Source organism: Cryptomeria japonica, chromosome 11, assembly GCF_030272615.1.
Source record: "Cryptomeria japonica chromosome 11, Sugi_1.0, whole genome shotgun sequence".
In the NCBI taxonomy this organism is placed as follows: Eukaryota; Viridiplantae; Streptophyta; class Pinopsida; order Cupressales; family Cupressaceae; genus Cryptomeria; species Cryptomeria japonica.
Window position 1 is genome coordinate 82,489,629 of NC_081415.1, and position 23,890 is coordinate 82,513,518.

At 39.5% G+C, this 23,890-nt stretch overlaps 1 protein-coding gene across 2 annotated transcripts in view; it reads left to right on the top strand.

The window, feature by feature from the left end:
* The window catches only part of LOC131079336 (uncharacterized), a 115,095-nt gene that overhangs the window by 28,987 nt on the left and 62,218 nt on the right, over positions 1 to 23,890 (top strand). For both annotated transcript variants that reach the window (XM_058017249.2, XM_058017248.2), the window contains exons 3-4: positions 19,841 to 19,923; positions 20,106 to 20,255. In XM_058017249.2, coding sequence (XP_057873232.1) covers positions 19,841 to 19,923; positions 20,106 to 20,255 — 233 coding nt within the window. The remainder of the gene's footprint in view (positions 1 to 19,840; positions 19,924 to 20,105; positions 20,256 to 23,890) is intronic.

The following is a 23,890-nucleotide window of genomic DNA, read 5'->3' on the forward strand; positions in this document are numbered from 1 at the left end:
ACAGTATCGGTCAGCCATCAGTATTGCTGAGTTTCTGTTGTGTTTTGAATTTATGTAGTGAGCATGTTCGTAAATCAGAGTCTGTGAACTCTCTTAAAACTATTCTTTTAGAAAAGTTTCTATGTTTTCAGTTTCGAAGGCATTTATTTGTGTTGATGAATGAATGCTGAAGCCTTTCAATGCTTTCTGGTAAAAAGTATTAGCATTTCATTTATACAGTAAATTCATTGCACATCATACGAGGAGCTGCCCTCTAATGCAAAGGTTGGATTTTTATCAATTCATCCAACTGTTGGTAGTTTGTTTCCTTTTATAAGGGCGAAACAGAGTCATATTTTGCTTAAAGAAGATAATTGTTAAGATTTCAAAAAAGGGACAAATCTGTTTACCAACAGGTTGGAATGCCAAACTTTGCAATAAAAGCATCTTTCATTGCGTCCCATGTCTTGATTGACCCAGTTGGTAGATGAATGAACCGGAAGTATGCCTCTTCTCCTAGTGAATATGGAAAAGGTCTGCAGGCCACGTCCCCGTATTCAATTCGCTTGTTGCGAAGAAAGTCTTCGAACATTTTGATATGATCTTCTGCTGTACGATTGAAACCATTAGTGTTGAACTTGGGAGAGAAGTTCTCCGGATTCTTAGGCATATCATGATATACTGCAAATTCTAATGGTGATGGGTTATTGATCATCCATGTAGCGTCGTTGAGGGCATAAGCAGCAGCAGGAGGAGGAGGAGGATTGTGAGCCTTCGTGCTTCTCGAAGGTTGGAAACTTGATTGAGAACTTGATGACTTGTCTTGAATTGTTGATTGAGAAATTGCCTGGATACTTGCCTGAATTGCAGCTTGTACTTGTTCTTGAAGCGATGGAGCTTTTAATAAATCAGAAGTACCTTCTAACCTCAATTCAGGTTCTCTTGAAGTATTTTCTCTCTTAGCCCGCTTCGATCTTGAAGTGAACTGAAGTTCAGTCAGATTTTTTGTGCCTGGTGTAGACCTCAATATCCTTTGGTGTTTTTTGGGCGAGAAAGAACCAATACGATCCAGCGTGAAGATCTTGCTTTTGAGGATTACTACAGGTTCCTTTGGTTACGAAGTTCCCTGGCGGCAACTCGTTGACGTTCTTCAGCTCTGTCTGCTTCTTGTTCCAAGATAATTCTAACTCTAGCATACTTAGCTTCACTTCTCCTTAGGTTCCACGCCAGGTCATTCAATCCTGAAATAATGTCTTCTTGAATGTTGCCTATCTCCAAATTGGGTTGTACTACCTCGTTCGATCCTCTATGTGGCAACACCATAGTGTTACATATTCATCTCAAATTTTGCTGAATTTCTTTTGAGGTAGGATTTTCTAGATAGTACTGTTCCTCTTGATGATCAAACTTTTGTATAGAAAAGTAGGTTGGCCCTGCTTCTAGTGCCAATTCTGTTGACGTGTCTTTTATACACGACCAAACACAGAATAAAATACCCAGAGGTATCTTATCCTCTCTTGAATAAAGCTCCTCGAATGCTAAAGATTTCGTAGAAGGATCAATCGGAGAAACTCCAAGGTTCTGTCATGTAGGTTCTCTACTCGTGGATAAGCACCAATGGTCGTTGTGTTTGCTGTTTTACAAGGGGCCTTACGTATTGTTGTGACTTATTCACACATCGCCCCATTGCAAATGGGGACCCCTATTTTTTGCTTTTTGGGGTTTGTTTTCCTAGGTCTTTTAGGGTTTTGTCTATTAGCCTTTGCATGCTGAGTGTTGCTAGAGGGATCACTAAGATAGCAGGCTCTGTTTTAGCTAAAGGTGGGTTAGTGGATGCTTCGGGTTAGGGTGATCTTTGAAAGTCTTCCTTAGGCCTATTTTTGCTCTTGTTGCTAATAGTGTCTTGTTTGAGTTTCAGGAGGTCAATGAAGCTTGGTGAGTGAATATCATCTTTGAAGATTTGAGTTAGGTCAAATTGGTGAGTGATGAAGTCTGGAATGTCATCCTGATCCTGAAATTTGCCTGTTTGGAATGTCATCCTGATCTTGAAATTTGGCTAAGTCTGGAAAATTGAAGAATCCTCCAAAAACTATATTTTGCATTATAACTCTTGGAGGTCCGAAACCACTCTCAACCATCCTGACAGTATATATGGAATATAACTTTCCTTATATCTTTCTTCTTTCTTATACTTAAATGTTATATTCCATATATGAATCCTGACGGAGAGACCAAAATGTCAAATTTCGCTCCTGACCCTTCCAAAGGGTCCAAAGCGAATTTCAATTTCGCTCCTGACCCTTCCAAAGGGTCCAGAACAAAATTCTCCATAAGACATTCTACTTTGACCCAAACTTAGAAATAACTCATTCCTAGGCATTATTGAGGGCAAAACACTTGTTTGGATGAAGAAATGTGAGAAATGAAGTCAAGATTTGAGCCTAAATGTGAATTTCGCTCCTAACCCTTCCAAAGGGTCCAAAGCGAAATTCTCCCTAGACGCTATTTTCTCCCTTGTTTGGGCTAACATCCTTGTTCCTTGGGCATCGTGGTGGTAGATTGATATGTTCTTGCCTCAGGAAGTGATGGAAAGCATTGAGGAATGAAGATTTTGATTTAAGACATGGATTTCGCTCCTGACCCTTCCAAAGGGTCCAGAGCGAAATTCATATTTCCTCTATCTTGCTCTTTAACTTGACCAAGTTTGGAACTTCTAAGGCATGGTTTGGAAGACTTGGATGCATAGTTGCCTTGGAGAGAAGATTTGAGGCGATGAAATGATGGAAATCAACCTGGAAGGAGAATTTCGCTCCTGGCCCTTCCAAAGGGTCCAGAGCAAAATCCTCCATTTGACCTTCTTTTTTGCCTTAGGCCCTAGGTTAGCCTTGTCTGGAGCTAGTTTGATGGTGGATTGCCTTGATTAGGGTGGAAGGAAATTGAATTGATCATGTTTGAGGAAGAATTGGATGGATGAAGTAGAAAATCAAGCCAAGAATGAGGATTTCGCTCCTGACCCTTCCAAAGGATCCAGAGCGAAATTCACAAAATATCATGTTTCCTTCAAGTTTGTGTTAAGCCAGGACAGTGATCAAGGTGGATTAGACTTGAAGATTGCCACAAGCATGCATTTGAGTAGGTTGTGGGTGCAAGAAGTGAGGATTTTTGAGCTAAGGGATGAATTTCGTTCCTGGGCCTTCCAAAGGGTCCAGGGCGAAATCCTTTGAAAGGCCTATTTTTCACCTTGTTTGAGCTAGGCAAAGGCAAGTTGCAAGGTCATGATGACAAGAGCATGGAATAGTGAAAAATCAAGATTGTGAATGTATGGAAAGATGAAGTAAATGGACTAAAATGTCAAAATTCGCTCTTGACCCTTCCAAAGGGTCCAGAGCGAAATTTTTATAGGGCCTATCCTTGGAGAGGATATTGAACGAAATTCCATTTTGATGTCTTCTCATTAATGATTTAAGGTGGAAAATGCTATGTCGAAATGAATATGTCATATGTGCCTAATCATCCTTTGGTTTATTTTGCAGATGGGAGGAGACCAATCCAAGACAAGGACAACCTATTCTAGTCCATCCTCATCAAGGACATTCCAAAGCATAAAGGTGGACTCAAGGTGTTCTAAAGCATTAGAAGACTATAAGTGTTCAAGAAGTTGCCAAAACCTTCACTTCACCACACTAAGGAACCACATGATGACAAAGAAAGGAGTTGCCAACACTTCAGGGTGAGATATGCTACTGGAGAAGGAAGATTTGACAATGAGGAAGCCTCATCATGCAAAGGAAGTACATCACTCATCACGTCAAAGACAGAAAAGGATCAACCGAGTCACAAGCATTAGACAAGGTGGCATCCCAGTCATCATTCCTCCGGTCGGATTGGTCCACCTCAACATGACCAGATTCAATGTACCTAATTTATCGGAGGCGGCACAAACTTTGGTGTACCTACCCTTGCTTCCTATTGGTCCTCGCTCTTGGAATGTAATTTACTCATTGGCTAGAAGAAGTTTGTTGTAACAAACCCTAATTAGGGTTTCTATCTTGTAATCCTAGCCATTGATTCTAAGACAATTAGAGCCGTTTGTTTGTAAAGGGTTCTCTATATAAAGTTGGCTCCTCATTTGTAAAGGTTAATAGTTAATAGTTAGCTAATAGTTAATAGTAAGAGAGTAGGAAATAGTTAGAGTAGAGTAGAAAGAGAAGGCAAAGATTGTTGCCAAGATATTGTTGCAAAAGACTTGTAAACTTCATTGAAGAAATGGTGAATTCTATGGGTCAATTCAACAATTTGCATGGCCTCTATACTTCTCAAATTTGATTTCATGTTATTAGGTGAATGGAAGAAATTTGTATGATCAACGGTGAAATTCGTATATCCATACTACTAGCGGTTTGTTGATTGCAGACTTGCCTTGCATAGTCAGCTGGAATCATTCAGCTTAAGCTTAACTTCAATTATCACTTCTTCATTGATATGCATCAACTTGACGGTGTCTATTCTTGTAGCAGTGATCTGAACATCATAAAGCTTTCCTCAAAAGATCGCACTAATCTTGTGGAGATGGTCCTAGGTTGTCAAAGCAAGACTTAGTTAGAATTTCACCAAAAGTCATTCATTGCTCTTACATTCTTAGTGTTAGAAATAGATCCCGTTCCAACCCTTATCCTTTTTCCTTTTTTCAAAATCAAGGGCCAGCGAAATTCCACGTTCTAGTAATATCTAAAGCAAATAAGATGCTCAGGTCATCAAGTGTAAGTTCCCTTGTGATTCCAGCAAAATCACATCATACGGCGAGAAGCTTATCCACACGTAGAGAACCTACATATCAAAACCTTGGAGTTACTCCGACTGATCCTTCGACGAGATCTTCAGCAATCGGGATACTTTGTTCAAAAGAGGATAAGGTACCTTTAGGTATTTTATTCTGTGTTTGGTCGTGTACAAAAGACACATTAACACGTAGTTTCTAAGAAAGCTTGTTCTTGCAACTACTTTTCAATGAGGAAAGTGAATTCTCCTAACTTTACTTGATGTTTCAAAAAAAAGCAAAAGATAAGGGGTTTAAGGAGGCAATACTAAACTAATCCTAGGAATGACTAAATGAGGACTGGTCTTGATAAAACTCTACCATTTTTCAGTATTGCCAAAAGATTACAACTCTACTAGAATTGGTGCGATCTCCTAAGGGGATTCAATGATTTTCGAATCATCAATGGGATAGATACTATCACTAAGATGCATATCAATATCTCCAATAATGATTGAACTCTTAAACAATCTTAATATCTCCAGTTGACCACACAAGGCGTGCTTAGAATCAGTAAGGAGCTAGTGTTTTGGACTATGAGTTTTACGAAAGATCAAACACAACATTCGTCCTTCAATCTAATTCTAAAAATTAAGTACTATCTCTACTAAGAGTGATTCAAGAAGATAAACAACCATGAAAATAGCCACAAGGATTGCAATAAAACACCATAACTTCAATATTTCATTGATCTCGTAGCAAAATAAAACAACAATTGTTCAACTTTCTTTCTTCACTACTTCTTTCTCTGCTGCTAACAATCTTAATCCTTTTCTCTCTTTTTTTTTCTCTAACTCTAACCTTTTTTAGAATGAATTAGGTGAGGGCTTATATAGCACTCTCAAATACAATGAATGGCCTGGATCTAAAGAAGATCAAAGGCTGAGATTTTGACATCTAAACCCTAATTAGGGTTTGTTACAAAAAAGACCCCATTTAGATAAACATTATCAATCCATAGCCAATATAAATTGGCACAAATAACAAGGAAACATAACCCAATGGGAATAGAGTTGCCACATCATCTTACAACAACTTCTCATCTAGAATTTTGTTCCCTTTTCTATGTTCTTTTCTGGTATATTCAATGAATCTGGACGTAATCCCTTTGATCTTAGCAATGGGAATCTCATGTAGGTTCTTCATTCGTTCTTCGAAGTGAAGGACTTGATCAAAAGTTGCGAGAAGGGTCATCTCCCATCCCGGCTCTAGCTCTTTTGTATTCTCGATCAGGAACATAGTAGCATACATCTGATCTCGCTACTTTTCTGTGACCATGTTCTCCTCTTTGCAAAATATAATCTTGATCCTGTCTTCCAATTCTTGGACATCCACATCTGTTTCGATCTCTATCCTTCTGTCAAGGATTGTACATAATACATCAAACACCTTATCCTGAATAGGATGAATGGTGCCCTCAACTCGGCTGCATCTACTATTGATGTCCTCTAGAACTTCCTTCATTTGGAGAAAAGTTGACCATTGCAGAATGTTATGGGTTCCTCCATTCATTATCTTCTCTTGTGCTAAAACCTGCCTTGGCGTCCTTCTTATCACTTGTAAGACCGGGATGACAATGTCTCTAGTGTGAGTAAATGCATCCACAATTATCAATAGATTATGAATGATCTCAAGGACTTGGATAGCCCTGTGGACTGTCTTCATCATTCTTGCTACAAATTCAATGGCTACCTTGTAAGATTCATTAGTCCATGAACTCATGAGTTGGGCTAAGTTCATATTTTCTACCTCATTTATTGATTCAAGAGGAAGTGCCTGCAAAGGTGATACTGTTGGATCCTGTCGCCTTAATGGTTGATTAAGGTGGCTAAAATAATTCCTCCAAGCGCTAACCTCCCTTTCTAGCCTCTTATTCTTTTCCATTTCTTCCTTGAGTTTATCATTAAGTGCTCTCACTGAATCAGTCGCTTCTTCCATAGCTTGCTCGGAGGTAAGTGGACCAAGATCAAATGTTTCTAAATCATATTCCTTTGCCATAATCTCATCCTCATACTTGTCCACTACTGGTGTAGCTACCTGTATCTTCCTGGATCCGACATCATCTCTAATTACCTTTGACATCTTTGTAGCCTTCTTCTTTTCGATTTCTTATTGGGAATTTCCTATGAGACTTTCCAAATCGAATACTTGTTCTTCCTCTTCAAGTACAACTACCGTCATCAGTCTTTCTTTTAGCCAATCTGGAATGGAAGACTTTCTTTCCCTTACCTGTATTTCCTTAGGCAAAGGTCTATCGTTTCTGAAAGGAGATGTTGCTTCATCATCATTCTTTTCTTCTTGTTGTTCATTAGCACCAACCTGGAGATGAAGAGATTGACTTGACGAGTGCTGAGGTGTTCGTCCTTTGCCTTGTTTATCATTCTGCACCATGGATTCCATAGACTCATCAACTTCATACACTATCTCTCTTTGATCCTCTTCGTGACTTATCTCCTTTTCATGTCTAGAAGAAGTACTCGGGGGATGATCAGGATTCACCTTTTGTTTCTTCTTGGAGGGTTCTCTCTTCTCAGGTCCTTTTCTCTTCGACCCTTTGGAATGAGAAGTATTCTCACTCACACTTACTTCCCCTTCTTTTGTTCTTGTTTCTAGGGTAAATGTCATGGCTATATTCTGCTCCTTCAATTTTTGATGTTGTACGTCCACCCATTTGCGAGTGCAATTTAAAACAGGGTCCATCAATGCTCTCAGGTCTGCAACTTCTTGCTCATTCCAATCTATCTTCACTTCTTTATCTTCCTTCTCATAGGATGATTGGAGATATCTACCATTGTCCTGGGCTTGATCGGCTACTCTATAAACTTTACATTTCCTGATAAGATCCAAGGGTAATCTAGAATGCATCTTTCTTTTCATCTCCACATCATCTTGAACATTCATCCAGAAGTCCTCTACTTGAAACTCATGTCTGTACTTCTTCCCAACTGTCTCTTCCATATGACCATGAGGATCAAAATTCTCTCTCGAGGCAAAGGATGTGAATGAATATAGAGATAATTCCTTTTCTGCATCTTCGGTGGCTTGAGAATTAGGGGACACTTCAATTGAATTTCCCAATAAAATAGGTACGGGGATACCATTTCCATGCTTATGTCTTGATGCTTTAGCATAAGCTGCCAACTGTCTAGTCACTCCAAGTAATATTATTCTGTCTGTAGGATACCTTGGCAACATATAGGGAGGTGAAGGGCATCCATGGACCCTGATGTAGGTGAATTTTGGAAATTGAATGAACCATGCACCATGTTTCTTCACAAGCTCTTGTGCTTGCGAAGACAGTCGATGGTGAATCCCCCCTTGCAATGTCCTAGTGATATACATTGTGAAGGTGTCATTGACTAGCTTGTAGTCATTCTTAGGTGGATGATGCAGTTGGACATAAGAATCATATGCTCTTATCTCTCCTGTCCCTCTCCCAACAACTCCTTTATGTGGTAGCCCTGCATACTCAAAACTTTTGACTAAAGAATATATAACATATGAACTCATGTGGAATGACTTAGTAGGGACTAGCCTCCTCAACTGCACGTCTAGGTTGTTGCTAATGATTCTAGCCCAATTGAGCATTCCTTTTCCTTGGATGATCACTTGAATAAAGAAGAACATCCACTTGTCGAAGAAGAAGAACTGAGAGGCACCTATAACCCAATTGATAATGGCTATCAAGTCCCTGAATTCCTCTTGGAAATCAATTCTATGTGGCTTATTAGGTATCTTGTTCAAGCGAGGCCTACTCTTGAGTAACCAATTCTTATTGATGAAGTTCAGACAAGTATCAGGATCATCTTCGTAGATAGACCTAGCTCCTTCCAGGCTCTTATAGATAATATCTCTCGGCTCCGGCAGATGAAAGGCTTCACTTATAGCTTCTTCTGAAAGATAGGCTAAGACAGTTCCATCCTCGGCTATGATTGTCCTTGAACGTGAATCATAGTGCCGGGCACATTCAATCATCAGCTCGTGACATTTGATTGCGGGAGGGAAGCCTACTGTCTTGATTATGCCACTCTCAATTATCTTCTTGGCTATGGGTGATGGCTTGCCGATGTAGGGTGCTTCTCGAAACTCTTTACATCGAAGTTCCCTAAGTTGGTGTCTCCGATATTGCTCCATTTGGACACGATCCTGGTCTCCAAATCATCGTTTTTTTGATCTTCTTTGATGAGAGCTTGTCGAGTAGCAGATCCACTCGCCTTGGGGGTCGCCATTTGCTACCTATAAAAAGAGGCTTAAGTTAGGTTTAAGTGTAGAATCTTAGCTAGGTGATTTGAGATTCCTTAAAAGACAAAACTTTAAAATTAAGAATTTTCAAACTAGGCATCACCTAGAAATTAAACTAGATATAGAAGACCTAAACTTAAGAAAATTTAAAATGGAAACTTGGATCAGATCTTCAATACCTTGCCTAAAAAAATCAAATTAAACACCTTACCTTCGATTTTCGCTTATTAATTTGAAAGGATGGATTAAAAAAATGAAGATTTCTGCTGGATGAAAGGTCTTTGATCTGCACTTCAGGTTTGCCCTTGATGATTTAGCCTTTAATCAGCCTTAATGGATCAGAAATTCGCCTTCCTTTTTGCAATCTGCTATGCTATTTCTGCTCCTAAAATTCGCTTTAGGAAAGACACAAATGAATGAATGATTAAAACTTCACAAACCTCCTTCCCTTTATATGGCGACTTCCTAATTTCCTCAAGAGGCCGACCTCTTGGTTTATAAAAAAAAAAAAAAATCTCATCCTTGAGGTGGCCGACCTAGCAAATAAGGTTTTTAAAAAAAATAAAATAAATGGGCAGCCAAGGGTGAAATTTTAAATTTTAAGGCTTAAAAAAAAAGATCAATTTTAACGCATTTTACAAGTTTTAAATAAGGGAGATTTGCATTGTTTACCCAAATGATGCTTGATTAGCAACTCATAAAAAGTGTATCTAGAATGTGGCTTTATTTGTGAATTTCTTGAGAGGGTATTAGGCAAGCCTAGGAGATATTGATGTTTTTTAATGTTTGCCATTTTCTCCATTTTTTGTTATTATTCCACCATCTTGATCCTTCTTATAATGTTTTTGCCATCATGAGTTTTGCCTTTAATTATGGTGAAAAATGAGGATCTCTAAGGACTTCGCCCTTTCCATGATCAGGTCTCAATTGTCTCACTCCTTCATTTTGAATTGCTCTTCAAGGTAAGCACATGCTAGTCTTAGCTCTTCCAAAGCCTAGGGATTCATTTTTTATCATCCATCATGAGTTTTGCCTTTAATTATGGTGAAAAATGAGGATCTCTAAGGACTTCGCCCTTTCCATGATTAGCTCTCAATTGTCTCACTCCTTCATTTCGAATTGCTCTTCAAGGTAAGCACATGCTAGTCTTATCTCTTCCAAAGCCTAGGGATACATTTTTTATCTTCCATCATGAGTTTATTTGGTGATCTTTGAGAATTTTGCTCTGGACCCTTTGGAGGGTTCAGGAGCGAAATTCAAGTTTTAGAATTGATTCTTCATCTCCCTCACTTCAATTCATCTTGCAAGGTGAGAATACATCACTCCTTGTCTAATCATGTCATAGGGATCAAAGTTTTGGCTTCACTCGAGGATAAAATAGTTGATTTGAAGAATTTCGCTTTGGACCCTTTGGAAGGTTAGGAGCGAAATTCATTCCTTGCTTGTCTTCTCTTACTTAGCTCTATCCTTCTCACTTTGTTCTTCCTTGACTTTCTCATTTGAATCCATCTCTCAACCTGACAACATCTGCTTGACCCCCAAAAGGCCTGAAAGAGGAAACTCGCTAGAAATCATGGCCAGGGACAGGACCTATTTAGGATTTCGCTCTGGACCCTTTGGAAGGGTCAGGGGTGAAATTCATCCTTTAGGCAAAATCTTCATCTTTCAATGCTTTCAACCACTTCTCAAGGCAAGAACATATCAATCCACCTTCCAAAATGCCTTAGAAACCAACACTTGGCCAAAACTAGGAAGGAAATGAGAGCTATGGGGATTTTCGCTCTGGACCCATTGGAAGGGTCAGGAGCGAAATCCTCATTCTTGGTTAATTTTCCACTTCATTCATCCAATTCTTCCTCAAATGTGATCAATTCAACTTCCTTCCACCCTAATCAAGGCAATCCACCATCAAACTAGCTCCAAACAAGGCCAACCTAGGGCTTAAGGCAAAAAAGAAGGTCAAATGGAGGATTTTGCTCTGGACCCTTTGGAAGGGTCAGAAGCGAAATTCTCCTTCTAGGTTGATTTCAATCGTTTTATTGCTTCAAACCTTCTCTCCAAGGCAAATATGCATCCAAGTCCTTCAAATCATTCCTTAGAAGCTCCAAACTTGGTCAAGTTAAAGAGCAAAATGGAGAAAAAATGAATTTCGCTCTGGACCCTTTAGAAGGGCCAGGAGCGAAATTCCTGTCTTGGTAAAAAATCCTCTATTCTTTTACATTCCATTACTACAAAAGGCAAAGACACATCATTCTCCTTCCAACTACGCCCAAGGAACAAGGTTTTTAGCGCAACCAAAAGGGAAAAAGGTCTTTTTAAAGAATTTTGCTATGGACCCTTTGGAAGGGTCAGGAGCGAAATTCTAGTTTTGCTTGATTTCCTACCTCTTTCACCCAATCCATCTTCAAAATTTGGTCAAATTTTCTCTCCTCTCGCCTCATCCAAGTCTATTTGCCATCTACTTGACTCCAAAATCTTCATTTTGATGGCCAAGGCTAAAATTAAAGGTCAAGAAGGATTTCGCTCTGGACCCTTTGGAAGGGTTAGGAGCGAAATTCACCCTTAGGCCATGATTTTGACTTCATTTTTCACGTTTTCTCATTCAAACAAGTGCTTTTTCTTTCCTCCAAGCCTAGGAATGGGCTAGCTCAGAATTTGGGTCAGGATGGAGTGTCTTGTGGAGGAATTCACTCTGGACCCTTTGGAAGGGTCAGGAGCGAAATCCTAGCCTTGGCATGATTTCCTCTAAGATTGACTAGACTTTACCTCTAGGCTCATCCCTTGATGAATAACTTATCCATTTCCTTGCCAATTCGCTCAACAATTCTTAAAATCTCCTCCTGAATCCTTACTTTGCCACTGGCTTTGTTGAATTGACTCCGACTCGACAGAAGACAAGGTTTTGACTCGAAAACCAACAACACTGACCTATCTTGACTTACGACTTTTATCCCTTTTGCACAATTTATCCATCTTCGATCTCCTGAAAGGCAAGATCCTTCTAAGATAACACTAGGGTTCAAGGCGAACAACATATGACTTCCCCAAGCCAGGTTAAATTTAGCTTTGAAAGAAACCCTGAATGAGCTTTTCGAAGGAAACCCTAATCTACCCAGCCCAGGCGACCACTAACTCACTCAAAACACCTAGCAAGCAGAGAAAAAACCTAGCTAAGGGAAAGCAAAACCCAAGAAAAAAGAGGGGGTCCCCATCCTGATGGGGCGATGTGTGAAATGGTCACAACAGATAGGTAGGTGGGTAGGGAGGTTAGGATGGGGTATAAGGGGTAACGAAGTTTTGGATATGTTGTAGGAAATAGAAGGGTAGTGGAGAATAGAATAGTAAGTAGTGGAGTGAGGAAGGAGAGGTTTATGGATGAAATGTTAGGAAGGTGAGGTGGAGAGGTTTATGGAAGGGATATGAAGGATGAAGGTACGAGGGATATGGAAGAAAAGATGGAAGGAAATGGAAATGAGGGGAGATGGAGGGGAAGCAATTAGGTTTGGCCATCCACTAGTAGTGTTGGGAGAGGTAGGCGGTATGCTTTGGAGGGCAAAGGAAGTGTTGTACCTCACTTCATCTTAAAGACAGAGACTTGATCAGGCCCTGAGCAACTACAAATAAGAGGCTAATAGCAAAGACATGACAACTACCAACGGCTAAGCTAAGACAACTAACCTAGAAAGCAAAAAAGTGGGGTTCCCCATTTGTAATGGGGCGATGTGTGAAAACGTCACAACACATTCTTGGCTACATTTTCCTCTAGTTTTTAGTGGTTGATAGAAATATTAGTTCTTGTAATCACTCTTGCCTGCTGCTCCTTTACTCCTTCCTCATCTTGTGCATTCAGATTCTTTGGATTCTCCTCCTCATTATGTAGTTCTATCTTTTTTTGCCTTATGACAAGTCCTTTGTAGTACCATATCTACATTCTCCACCAATTTTATCATTTTCCATATTCCTTGTGCTTTTTGCAGTATTGGTATTGTTCTCTTTCCTCCAGATTCTGCTTCTAGTTCCTCTGCATAGTGCAACTACCTCGTTTATTTTTTCATTTTGTAATATGTTAATCAATATTCTTTGTGGATCCCAAAATTGAAATTTTTTACAAAAAAAGTCTTTTAGCATTGTTGAAGTTTTGGTTTCTTTCCCCATTTCTTGATTGATGTACCATGTTTTTGCAATTGCTGTTGTCCAATAAAATAATTGTATGTGGAGTCTCTCATCATGTTCTCTCAACATATCCCAACATTTTATGCATTCCTCCAAATCTTTGTATAGGTTTGAGATATCATCATACTCCATGCTAGTTTTTCCAATCTCCTTTTGCCAAATATTTAGTTTTTATCAGTTTTGTCAATATTTTCCAAATAGAAATATTTGGACTGTGTGTGTACCACCACTTTGCCATGCTGACTATTAGGGTATAATCTTGTGCTTCCATTCTTAGTTCCTCTCTTCAAAATTCTTTTGCATTTGTTTCAGGTATCCAACAAGATTACCCAATCCTGAGTACCATGGTAGTTTTAATGTGGTATATATATTTATGTGGTGTGACCTATGATTATGTGTTTGCTCCTTCCCTTCTATTGTGTTTTATGGTTTACCTTCTAGATTCTTCTTATAAAATGCACCCTACTAGCGCTTAAAACTTCTTTTAATGTCCTTTCTGGGTTCCCCAACTCCCATGCCTTCACTGCATCCTCATTATTAGTGGTGGCATTGCCGTCTTCTGAAATATCCCTGGATCTTTGTAGCAAATTTTATTTACCAATTTTACTTGAACAGAGTAATGCATTCAGATTAAAGAAGACTACGGAAGCTACCAAAACAATTCCTCCATTATCCAGACAGTGATCTTTACACTTTCAGGTCTTCACAGACTCAGTAGTTACAGAGAATTATTACATCAAAGGTATAATGGCACCATCACATTCTGAATTATAAACTTTTGCAAAAGTCTATAACTTGCTCATCTGAACAATGGCTTACTGTGGTTTGATTTATTATGCAAAGTGATTGACTTACACAGGAGGTTATATTGATGACGGGTGGTATTGAACTGATTGCTTGGAATATTAAGAACTTAGCACACATCTGGAAACTCAAATGAACTCCCTTATTTTGCTGCTGTCGCAGACAAACAACGAAATAGACAAATATCGTATTGCTCTACTCCTCCCTTATCACAGTGCCTCTTTCACAATGTGCTTCGACCTGTACTACTCCTCAATCTTCTTTGCTTACTTAAACACTACTTACTCTGCTCCTGCAAATTTCTTCTTCACATACCCAAAAGTATTGCTGCTTTAGTCATAACCATCTTCGTCTCAGATATAGGCCTGGCCCATATAAGCAGCTCCCATCACAATAATCTTTCCATAATCATATGCTTCGCTTCCCAGCAAGGAATAGAAACTCCGCTCAATACATAAGCCTTGCTCTGATAGCAAGAGGGGCTGTGTTAAGTCTTCCTTCAACAATAATTCCCAGGGATGCACTTGCATGGAGATATCAGAGAAATACTTAGATAATAATAATGGCCAAAACACTTTTTATTGCTCAATATTAATGTTTAGCAAACACCAAATACATATAGCTCGAAACCTTGTTATTCCTCCTTTATTGAATCTGTCTGATGATAAATTTTGCCAAAATATTAATCAAGGCCTGACTCCTCAATGACAATCGCAAAATATTAGAAATATGGAAGGCCTTCTGTGGAGTGTATTTATAAAACCATCAGTGAGATATAACAGCATGCATAACCTCAGAACTGCAAGCTGCTTATTACTGCATAAGTGATATATATAAATTCTCCACGGTAGATATAAACCCAATACACTTAGCAACCAATCGAATATTAATAGAATATTTCTTTTGAATTGTCTCTTTATAATGCCAAACGATAGATCTCCCACATAACCTATTATATTCTAAATAGCATATCCTTTATTTCCAGACAGATACAAATACCTTAAACCTGCAAATACCTTACTACTGCAAATTTGTCTACAGCGGAGAGTTCACAAATTTGGCATAGATGTAGACTCCATCATGAATCCACCCTTTCAAGAGAACTAGGTTTTTGTCCAGCCCTCCTGTCAAACTTTTGAAGGTTTCCATCTTTAAAAATAATGAATCATTTTTTAAATCCTAGACATGCTTTGCTACAACCACATGACCCCTATTAAAGCTCTCCAGGAAACATCTAGAAGATTAGGCCGATTGGAGGACTTTATTTAATTAAGTAACCTTATAATATTTTATTATTTTATTTTTTATTTAATTAAATTAATTCATAAGTCATTGTTCAAATAATTTATATCTTTTTTTGATAACTTGATAAAAATCAATTTAATTGATTGTCACCTTAAAAATTGGGGACGTTACAATCCTCCCAGCCCAAACATTGCAAACAAGAAAGAAGACGGCAGTACCAAAATCCACAAGTGCTTGAAGTAGACACATTTTCAGAGGCTTTAAGAGGAAGGGATAACAGCAAAACAGTTCAGACTATGGCTGAAGAAGACAAGGATGCAAGAATTGAAAGAAAATTTGACACCATGCTTGTATGATGCCATGCTTATTGGGGAAGATGGAACAACAAACAAACAATAATCGGCAACATCATACAGCTGAACATAGTAGGAACAATGAAAATGATAGAAATATTGATGGAGAAAGGTTTGTACACCGTGCTGCTAACTCTAGAGGATCAGCCTCTAGGCCTGCTAACTCTAGAGGATCAGCCTCTAGGCCTCTCTTTCCCACTTTTACACCGAGAGAAGAACAACCACATGCTTTTGCAGCTGTTTCTTTCAGAGATGAAGCTAGACAAACCTACTTGGAGTATACTACTCTACCTCCTGATATGAGAGAACTGTGGACCTTTGATCAATTTATAAATCAAAGAAGTAGGAGAGGAGGAAGAAATGATCATTATGCTCCACCAAGGACAGATTACCAGCAAGCCCTTGGTAAGCTTACTATGCCATATTTTGATGGGAGCAATAAGCGTACAGCTAGAGCATGGGTACAAAAGCTTGATAACTACTTGTCATTGAGACCAATGCTTGAAGAGGACGCCATCAGGTTTGCTACTATACATTTGGAGGGTGCTGCTCATGAGTGGTGGTACCACGGTTTGATTACTCTTTTTCACAATCTCATTACCATATATGATGAATTTACTAATAGGCTGATTGAAAGATTTGACGATCTTGAAGTAAGTTTCCATGAGTTGGCACAACTAAAGCAACATGGGACTCTTGAAACATAGGTTGCTGATTTTCAGAGATTATCGGTTATGGTTCCTAACATTAGTGAAAGAAGATTGGTTGTCTTGTTCATGGAAGGTTTAATGGAGCCACTAAGAGGCTGGTTGAAAGCTTTTGACCCACCTGCATTGCAGGAGGCGATGAAGAAGGCTAGGAGTATGGAGTTTGTAGCCCCAAAAGGCAAGAGTTCGCAAAAAGAAGTTGCTTCTCCAGCAATGAGAGTCCTCAACAACTTGCTGATAAGAAAAAGAAATCAGCAACCATGATGGATGAGGAGACACGAGAAGAATTAAGGAGAAAGAAATTATGTTTTTGTTGCAAAAATCCTTACACCAGAAAGCATGATTGCCCTTGAGGCCTAAGGGAAAGACAAATTGCGCAATGTGGGTGTATTATGAGGATCCCAATTCTGAAAATTTGGATCAGCTATCTGCTTCAGGGATGATCAAGGTGGAAAAGCTTCAGCAGGGTTTGAGCCGGATGGGAATCTATCTCCTATGGCTTTATTTGCTAACGAGCGGGATGAGATTACTTTCTGATTTAGAGGAACAGTCAATGGACATCGTTGCATTGCTCTACTTGACACTAGAGCAACGCATAATTTTATCCATGAGGGATTTGTGGCCAGGTGCAGATTGCAAACAAGGGATTTCAATGGATTTAGAGTTAGAGTTGCAGATGGATATACCCTCATCTGCACTAGACATATAGGTAATCTCACCTTACAGCTGAATGATTATGAGCTACAAGCTGATTTCTATGTGGTCAACATGGGAGCAGTGGACATAGTTTTGGGTATGAAATGGCTCCAAGACATTGGAGTATTTACCCTCAACATACCTAAGTTGAAAATGAAATTTGAATTGAATGACAAGACTTATGTGTCGAGGGAAATTGCAAATGGGAGCCTACATTCTATTTCTCTTTGTAGGAAGAAGAGCAGGAAAAGAGAACATGTGGTTAGTCAAGAGAAGCATGAGATGATGGACAATCCATTATTCGAGCTTGATGCTACATGGCTGTATGATAATCCACTCTATGATCTTGATGTTGAACACTCTCTTGATTTCAGTCTTGATAATGATGTTTGGGATCTTTCTAGTGCATCAAGATTTCAAACAGGACTCACGAAGGGAATTTCAGAGTTGTACATAGTGAGGAGCGCGTACAGTTTCACATTCAATCCTCGTGTACATAACTTATTTCAGATGCACAATTCAGGGGGGCTTGTGATGGATAGTTTATTTGATAACTCACTTTGTGTAGAGATTAGGAGCAAGAATGGTCAGTTGCTTGCCTTGCTTCCTCTTAAGACTTACACTCCTGCGACACTTGATGAGGAGATTGGGTTGGTTCAACGGATTCAGTTGGAGCTAATTGATGATGATAGGGACATTACACAGAATTTCCCTTGGGATCCCAGTGGGGAGAGAGTTCCTTGTAGCCATGATTGCTTGGGGACAAGCAATTTCAGGAGGGGTGGATTGTGATTTCCTTGTTTTGGCTTGGAATTGTTTGTGTTTGATTCTTGGAGAAATAAGGGAAAATTATTTAATTTAATATTATATAAGTTGTCTCATTATATTTATTTAAAAACATAGTTGAGATGACTTTATATTTTATTAAATTAATAAAGTGACCAAGTACAAAATAAAAATAATTAATAAGTCACTTAAGAAATAATATTAAAATATTATTTTATTAAAAAGAGAAAAGCTAACCAATCCATGTGAAGAAAAGGATAAATGGAGGATGTGGCTCATTGTTTTGGCATTGGTTGTTTGATATCTCTTTTTTGTGAGTAACTTGCGGAGCCGAAGGTTTCTGCAGTTAATCAATTTGTCTTTGGGAACAATACCTCCCATAGATAGCATAACTGAGGTGGTGAAAGACCCACTGAAGGGTTGCAGGTTGGGAATGACAAATCAGTCCTTTCATCTGAGCTTCATTGGTGGCCGAGGGCCAATTTTACTTGGGTTCAGATTGGAGACATTTTTGGCATTGGTGTCTACAACGAATTTGCTATATTGAATGTTGATTGGGATCACTTTTTTCTGAGTGCCTATCTCAGTAATTTTCAGATTTTATATTAGATTGGAGGAGAGCCATGATTTGGTTCATTTTGGCTCACTCTTGCATCGACTCACTAAGAAGGGTTTGGCGTTTCCTTAGGAGCACATCGGAGGTGAAATTGAAGGAGAATTCAGACTCATATCAGGTCTGATACAAGGTTCGACCAGACCAGCCATATCCCACGATTTTGCTCATATCTTCACTTTGATGCATCAAATCACTCCTAGAATTGGAGCGCCCTTGTTGGAGGAGGACATTGATGATATTTGATGCTTGAAAGGAGGCGTTGGAGCTGTCGTTTATTTATTATTGCCATCAACATCAGAACAAGGTCGATTTTGCAAAAGGGGTCGATTTGGCACAAGGGAGGCATAAGGATACTTGTTATTGCTTGCTTCTTCATCTATACTCGAAGGCGCTTCATTCCAGGTTCTTTTGGTATTGTTTTTCATTGAGTTTCAGTCTTGTATGTTTGGATTAGTGGCTGCCATTAGTACTCAGAAAATTCTGATAATAAATTTGTATAAGCCAAGAGTCTTGGCCATCTCTCAAGTCTTTTGTAATCAGGATTGCATTAAATTAATAAGTCATCTGTGAGCTTTACATTGCTGTCTTAAGGTTTGTTTCATATCTGAGATTGCTTGCCAAATGTTTGACAAAATGTCAACTAGATAATTATGATGTTTGTATGCTTAATTAGTTGATAAAATCATCTCTAAATTCATTGTATTGCATTTCCATATTCCTACTAGCAAAACTGCATAACACGCAGAATTATACAGCTGTCCAAAACCGCATAACGCACAGGTTATACAGTTTGAGAACTAGAACAGCAGGTTGTCAGTCAATTGTTTGTTAATATTCCCTAAATTCTCAGTCATATAACAGCAGGGGATATTACATTGTGACTGGATGGAGGTCCTTGGAGCTCATAGGATACACTGTAACCCAAATTCCAATTACTAATTAATTAAGTGGCAATTGTGAAATCAAACGTTCTACTTTTACTGTTTACACAATAACTAGCATTTTGGTTCAACTATCATCAAGTTTTCAATTTTGTAAAGAAAATAATGTGCCAATACAACATTTGAAACTACTTGATTAATTTTTAAATGTTAGATCTGTATGTTAAAAATATCAAATACACCAATTAAGTATCTTTGATGATGTTTAGATTAAACCTGCTTATGTTATTTTGGAAATCACATATATTGTACTGAAAGCATCTATTAGGTATTAAGAAATTATTTCCTAAACAAGGCAGTCAATGTTTCTGGACCCTCGCAAAACATATTATTATTTGCATGCATTTCAACTTTTTTTTTTTAATTCTCATTTCAACTTTTAGTGGCCTGTTCTGTTTGGAATTATTTTTTCTTTTTTATTTATTTGCAATATTATCTATTATTTTCTTAACCATGTTTCATTTATCATAATTGAAATGCAGTCTATCATTGAAAATGATATAAATAAAGGTCAATACTATGTTACCGGAAATATGACGAAAGAGATATACAAGAATAATTGCAGGTCAAGATTTTGATCCCTATTTGTATTTGGAATTTGTGTTCCCTTATTTTAGGCACATATCTAGATACAGAACCAGCTCATATAACCATTTATTGCATGTGTATTGATACGGTTAATTTCTAGGAAAAATCAACTTGTTTATTTAATCATTTTTAGGTTCAATTTCATGTCGGAACTTGCAGGTTTAGAGATCCAACTACAGATTTAGTTGGACTGGACAAGTATATCTCTGCAGTTAAGTTCTTATTTGATCCAAATTCTTCAAAACAAGAATTACTTTCCATTTCAGTGATTGATCCCCATACTATAGAAGCAAAGTGGCGGCTAGAAGGGTAATCCTTTTCCATGCTTATTGTGTTACTTTCCTTTTTTTTCAGTATAAAGTTGTATGTCTACTATTGTACATTTCTTCAAAACCAAAAAGTTCTTGAGATGAAAAGCAGTGGCACTTGCTGTTGCTTGAGACCTCATCATTGCTGTTATATTCTAAGGTTTTTCTTCTTGATAATAAGATGTGAATTTGTCTCAGAATATGGCCATATACAGTACTCTTAGCATCAAAATATTTTCTCTTTTGGGATGATCAATAATCATCTTTTGGACAATCCCACCAGCTCTCAAAGCTACCTTACTTTTACAGCAAGGGCCTAACTTACTGCCAGATTTTTTTGAAAAAATTGATATGTAAATCTAGCAATGGGGGCCACACCCATTACATTTGGATTAAAAAAAAAGCCTTTGTAACCTGGTGAGGGCTATGATGCAACTTACAAGAAAGAAATTTACAAAGCACAACAAAAGGCTAAAGTAAACAAGGAACAAAATGTGCCAAAACCAATCACATGAATGTGGCAACCTCACACACAACAGCTAAGAGCTGATACACAAGCTATTTTCATCACCTCTAACTTGGTCATCACATCCCTGGATCACATCATCACACTATTATTGATCATGAAAGATATTGCCCATATCTTGCCCTTCACTTCGTTTCACTATCTCTCATCCATGCTGCTACTACTGTTAAGAATGTCCTGGAATTGCACAAGGGACTCAGACAACAAAGCCCTCACTGCCAGCACAGAGAATGTTATTCGTCTCTGCCAAAGTAGCAATTTCATCCATGGTAAGCATTTTGCCGACATCAACAGCTCTGGCACATAGATTGTATCCCTCTAAGGCTTTGTTCAGCTTAGAGAGATAAATGGCTTGTACATAGGTGTGTGCCAGTGTCTTAACAATACCAACATCCTTGACAATGTCCATTAAGTTGGACAGAAGATCAAGATCACTACATTGTTTAGCCTTCATTGACACAATTGCATTGGTAGTTCATTACCCACTACCTTCCTGTCATACTCTCCACCAAATAAGTGCCAATCACCAAGGCCTCTCTAAGTCTCCCCAAATCAAATCTAGCAATGTTCTATTTTAACCTATTGTTGGGCTCAATATAGTCTTCAAGCTCATATTTGGTGGTGTAGTTCTCCAAATGGACTGTTTACTCCCTACGGTGAGTTGTTCAAGTTCACGGAATAAATAGGAAGTATACATAGAACATATAACCAGCAACTTCAATTATATTCAGAACATAAATTAACAGTCACAGTCACAACAATATGGCAGAAAGATGTTTCCTTTATTGCATTCCAAAACCAGTACATTAACAACAACAACAATGCCATGATTCCCTTACATTGCACTATATAAGACACCCAACAGTTGGCGGAGATGCCAACTGTCACAACTACCGACTAACCCCTACGAGAACCAACAGTTGTCTTATGACGCAAAAACATAACTTAGCAAAATTATAAGTATTAGCCTAATTGCCGCCTAACATTAACCCCCCCAAAAAGTAGTTGTCTTCCAGACGATGAAGACAAAATGGGAGCTGGGAAAAACTGAAACTAAGACTAAGAGGGATGAGAAGACGTCCCTGGGGTGGTAGAAGTTGGAGCTTGTTGTCGGGACTGTTGAAGTTGCTCCGTGCAGAGCCGTAGGTTCCTCTCGGTAATCAACTGACATTCACGAGTTTTCTTCACCATGAGAGCTGCCTCCATCTGATCCTTATCCTTCTGCTCCACCTCACATGTCAGGACAGAGACCCTCTCCTCCAATGTCTTCACTTGAATACTCTGTTCAGCCATATGGGTCTTCTGTAGTGCAGCCGCCTCCTCCAGCTCAGTTCTAATCTTCTTTTCCATAGCAGCAAGTTCTATATGTTTATCCAACTCCTTTTGAAGTCCAACAATCTCTTCCTTAGCAGCTCGCTGTTCAACCTGGGCCCGCTGCATTTGAAAATATAGCTCCCTGTAGGAGCTCTCCATACCTTGCAAGGTGGGGCCAAGTGCCCTCTGGTCATGCATGATATGTGTGCCCTACCAGGTTGCCACCATCTCAGGAGTCTCGGCTGCTAGCTAGCCATGTTGGACTAACTGCTGTGTGAACTCCTCTTGATATCCGGAGGTCATAAATGCTAGAAGCTTCTCCACTTCTGGTAGGGCACCTGCATCTATGTGTAAAGCCAGGTCGATGATGCCTCATGCTACCTCTGTAAAGCCTTGCAACTTCATCATGAATTGTCGAATGGACCCCACTGGGTCCTGTGAATCGGGCTGTGAAATGCAAAGATCCCCCGAATAGATCCTTCCCTGGGGGCGACTTCGTGTCCATCATCCTATTGTTTCTGGATTGGAAGCTCTCATCCTCCAAGATGATGATACTATGCATATTCTCCTGGTCGCTCTCCGCCTTCCTCGGGGTCTACCCTATGTTTCCGATCCCCTCATCCTGAATCTGCTCTTGGCCAACTGCCATCATGTGTGGTGAAGGGGGAGGTGGTGTGTGGGTTGGAAGGGCAAACTTCCCCAACTAGCTGTCCAAGGATGCATCCACATCTTGCGCTTGGTCTATCTCCCCTGCCATGAGAACACCCGGTACGAGGGGTATTCGACTGGTATACTTCTTGTTGTGTACAGATTCGTACGGCTAATATGCAACCCTGTCAAGATGGTTACCTCGTATGGAACCATACGTGGTCTCTTCTGACTCGTACGATGCTGAGTCCACACGCTGTCGCGGTAATTTGTATGGTGTTCCTCTGTCACCCTCCTCTGACCGTATTTGGCCGTATGGATTATTTGTTGTGTGTCCGGGCTCATACTTTGCCATGGATGATGTCCATACAGGTATTTCCTTCTTCAGTGACCTCCTTCGTACGACCCTTGCACCCCACGCACCACCTCCCCCTTCACCACACACGATGGCAGTTGGCCAAGAGCAGATTCAGAATGAGAGGATCAGAAACATAGGGCAGACCCTGAGGAAGGGGGAGAGCGACCAAGAGAATACGCATAGTATCATCAACTTGGAGGATGAGAGCTTCCAATCCGGAAACAACAGGATGATGGACACGGAGTCGCCCCCAGGGAAGGATCCCACCACGGGTCTTTGCATTTCACAGCCCGATTTACAGGACCCAGTGGGATCCATTCGGCGATTCATGACGGAGTTGCAAGGCTTTACAGAGGTAGCACGAGGCATCGCCGACCTGACTTTATGCATAGATGTAGGAGCCCTACCAGAAGTGGAGAAGCTTCTAGCATTTATGACCTCCGGATGTAAGGAGGAATTCACACAGTAGTTCGTCCAACATGGCTAGCCAACAGCCGAGACTCCTAAGATGGTGGCAACCTGGCGAGGCACACACATCATGCACAGCCAGGGGGCACTTGACCCCATCTTGCAGGGTATGGAGAGCTCCTACAGGGAGCTATATTTTCAGATGTAGCGTGGCCCAGGCTGAACAACGAGCTGCTAAGAAAGAGACTGTTGGACTTCAAAAGGAGTTGGATAAACGTATAGAACTTGTTCTTGTGGAAAAGCAAATTAGAACTGAGCTGGAGGGGGCGGCTGCACAACAGAAGACCCGTATGGCCGAACAGAGTATTCAGATGAAGACATT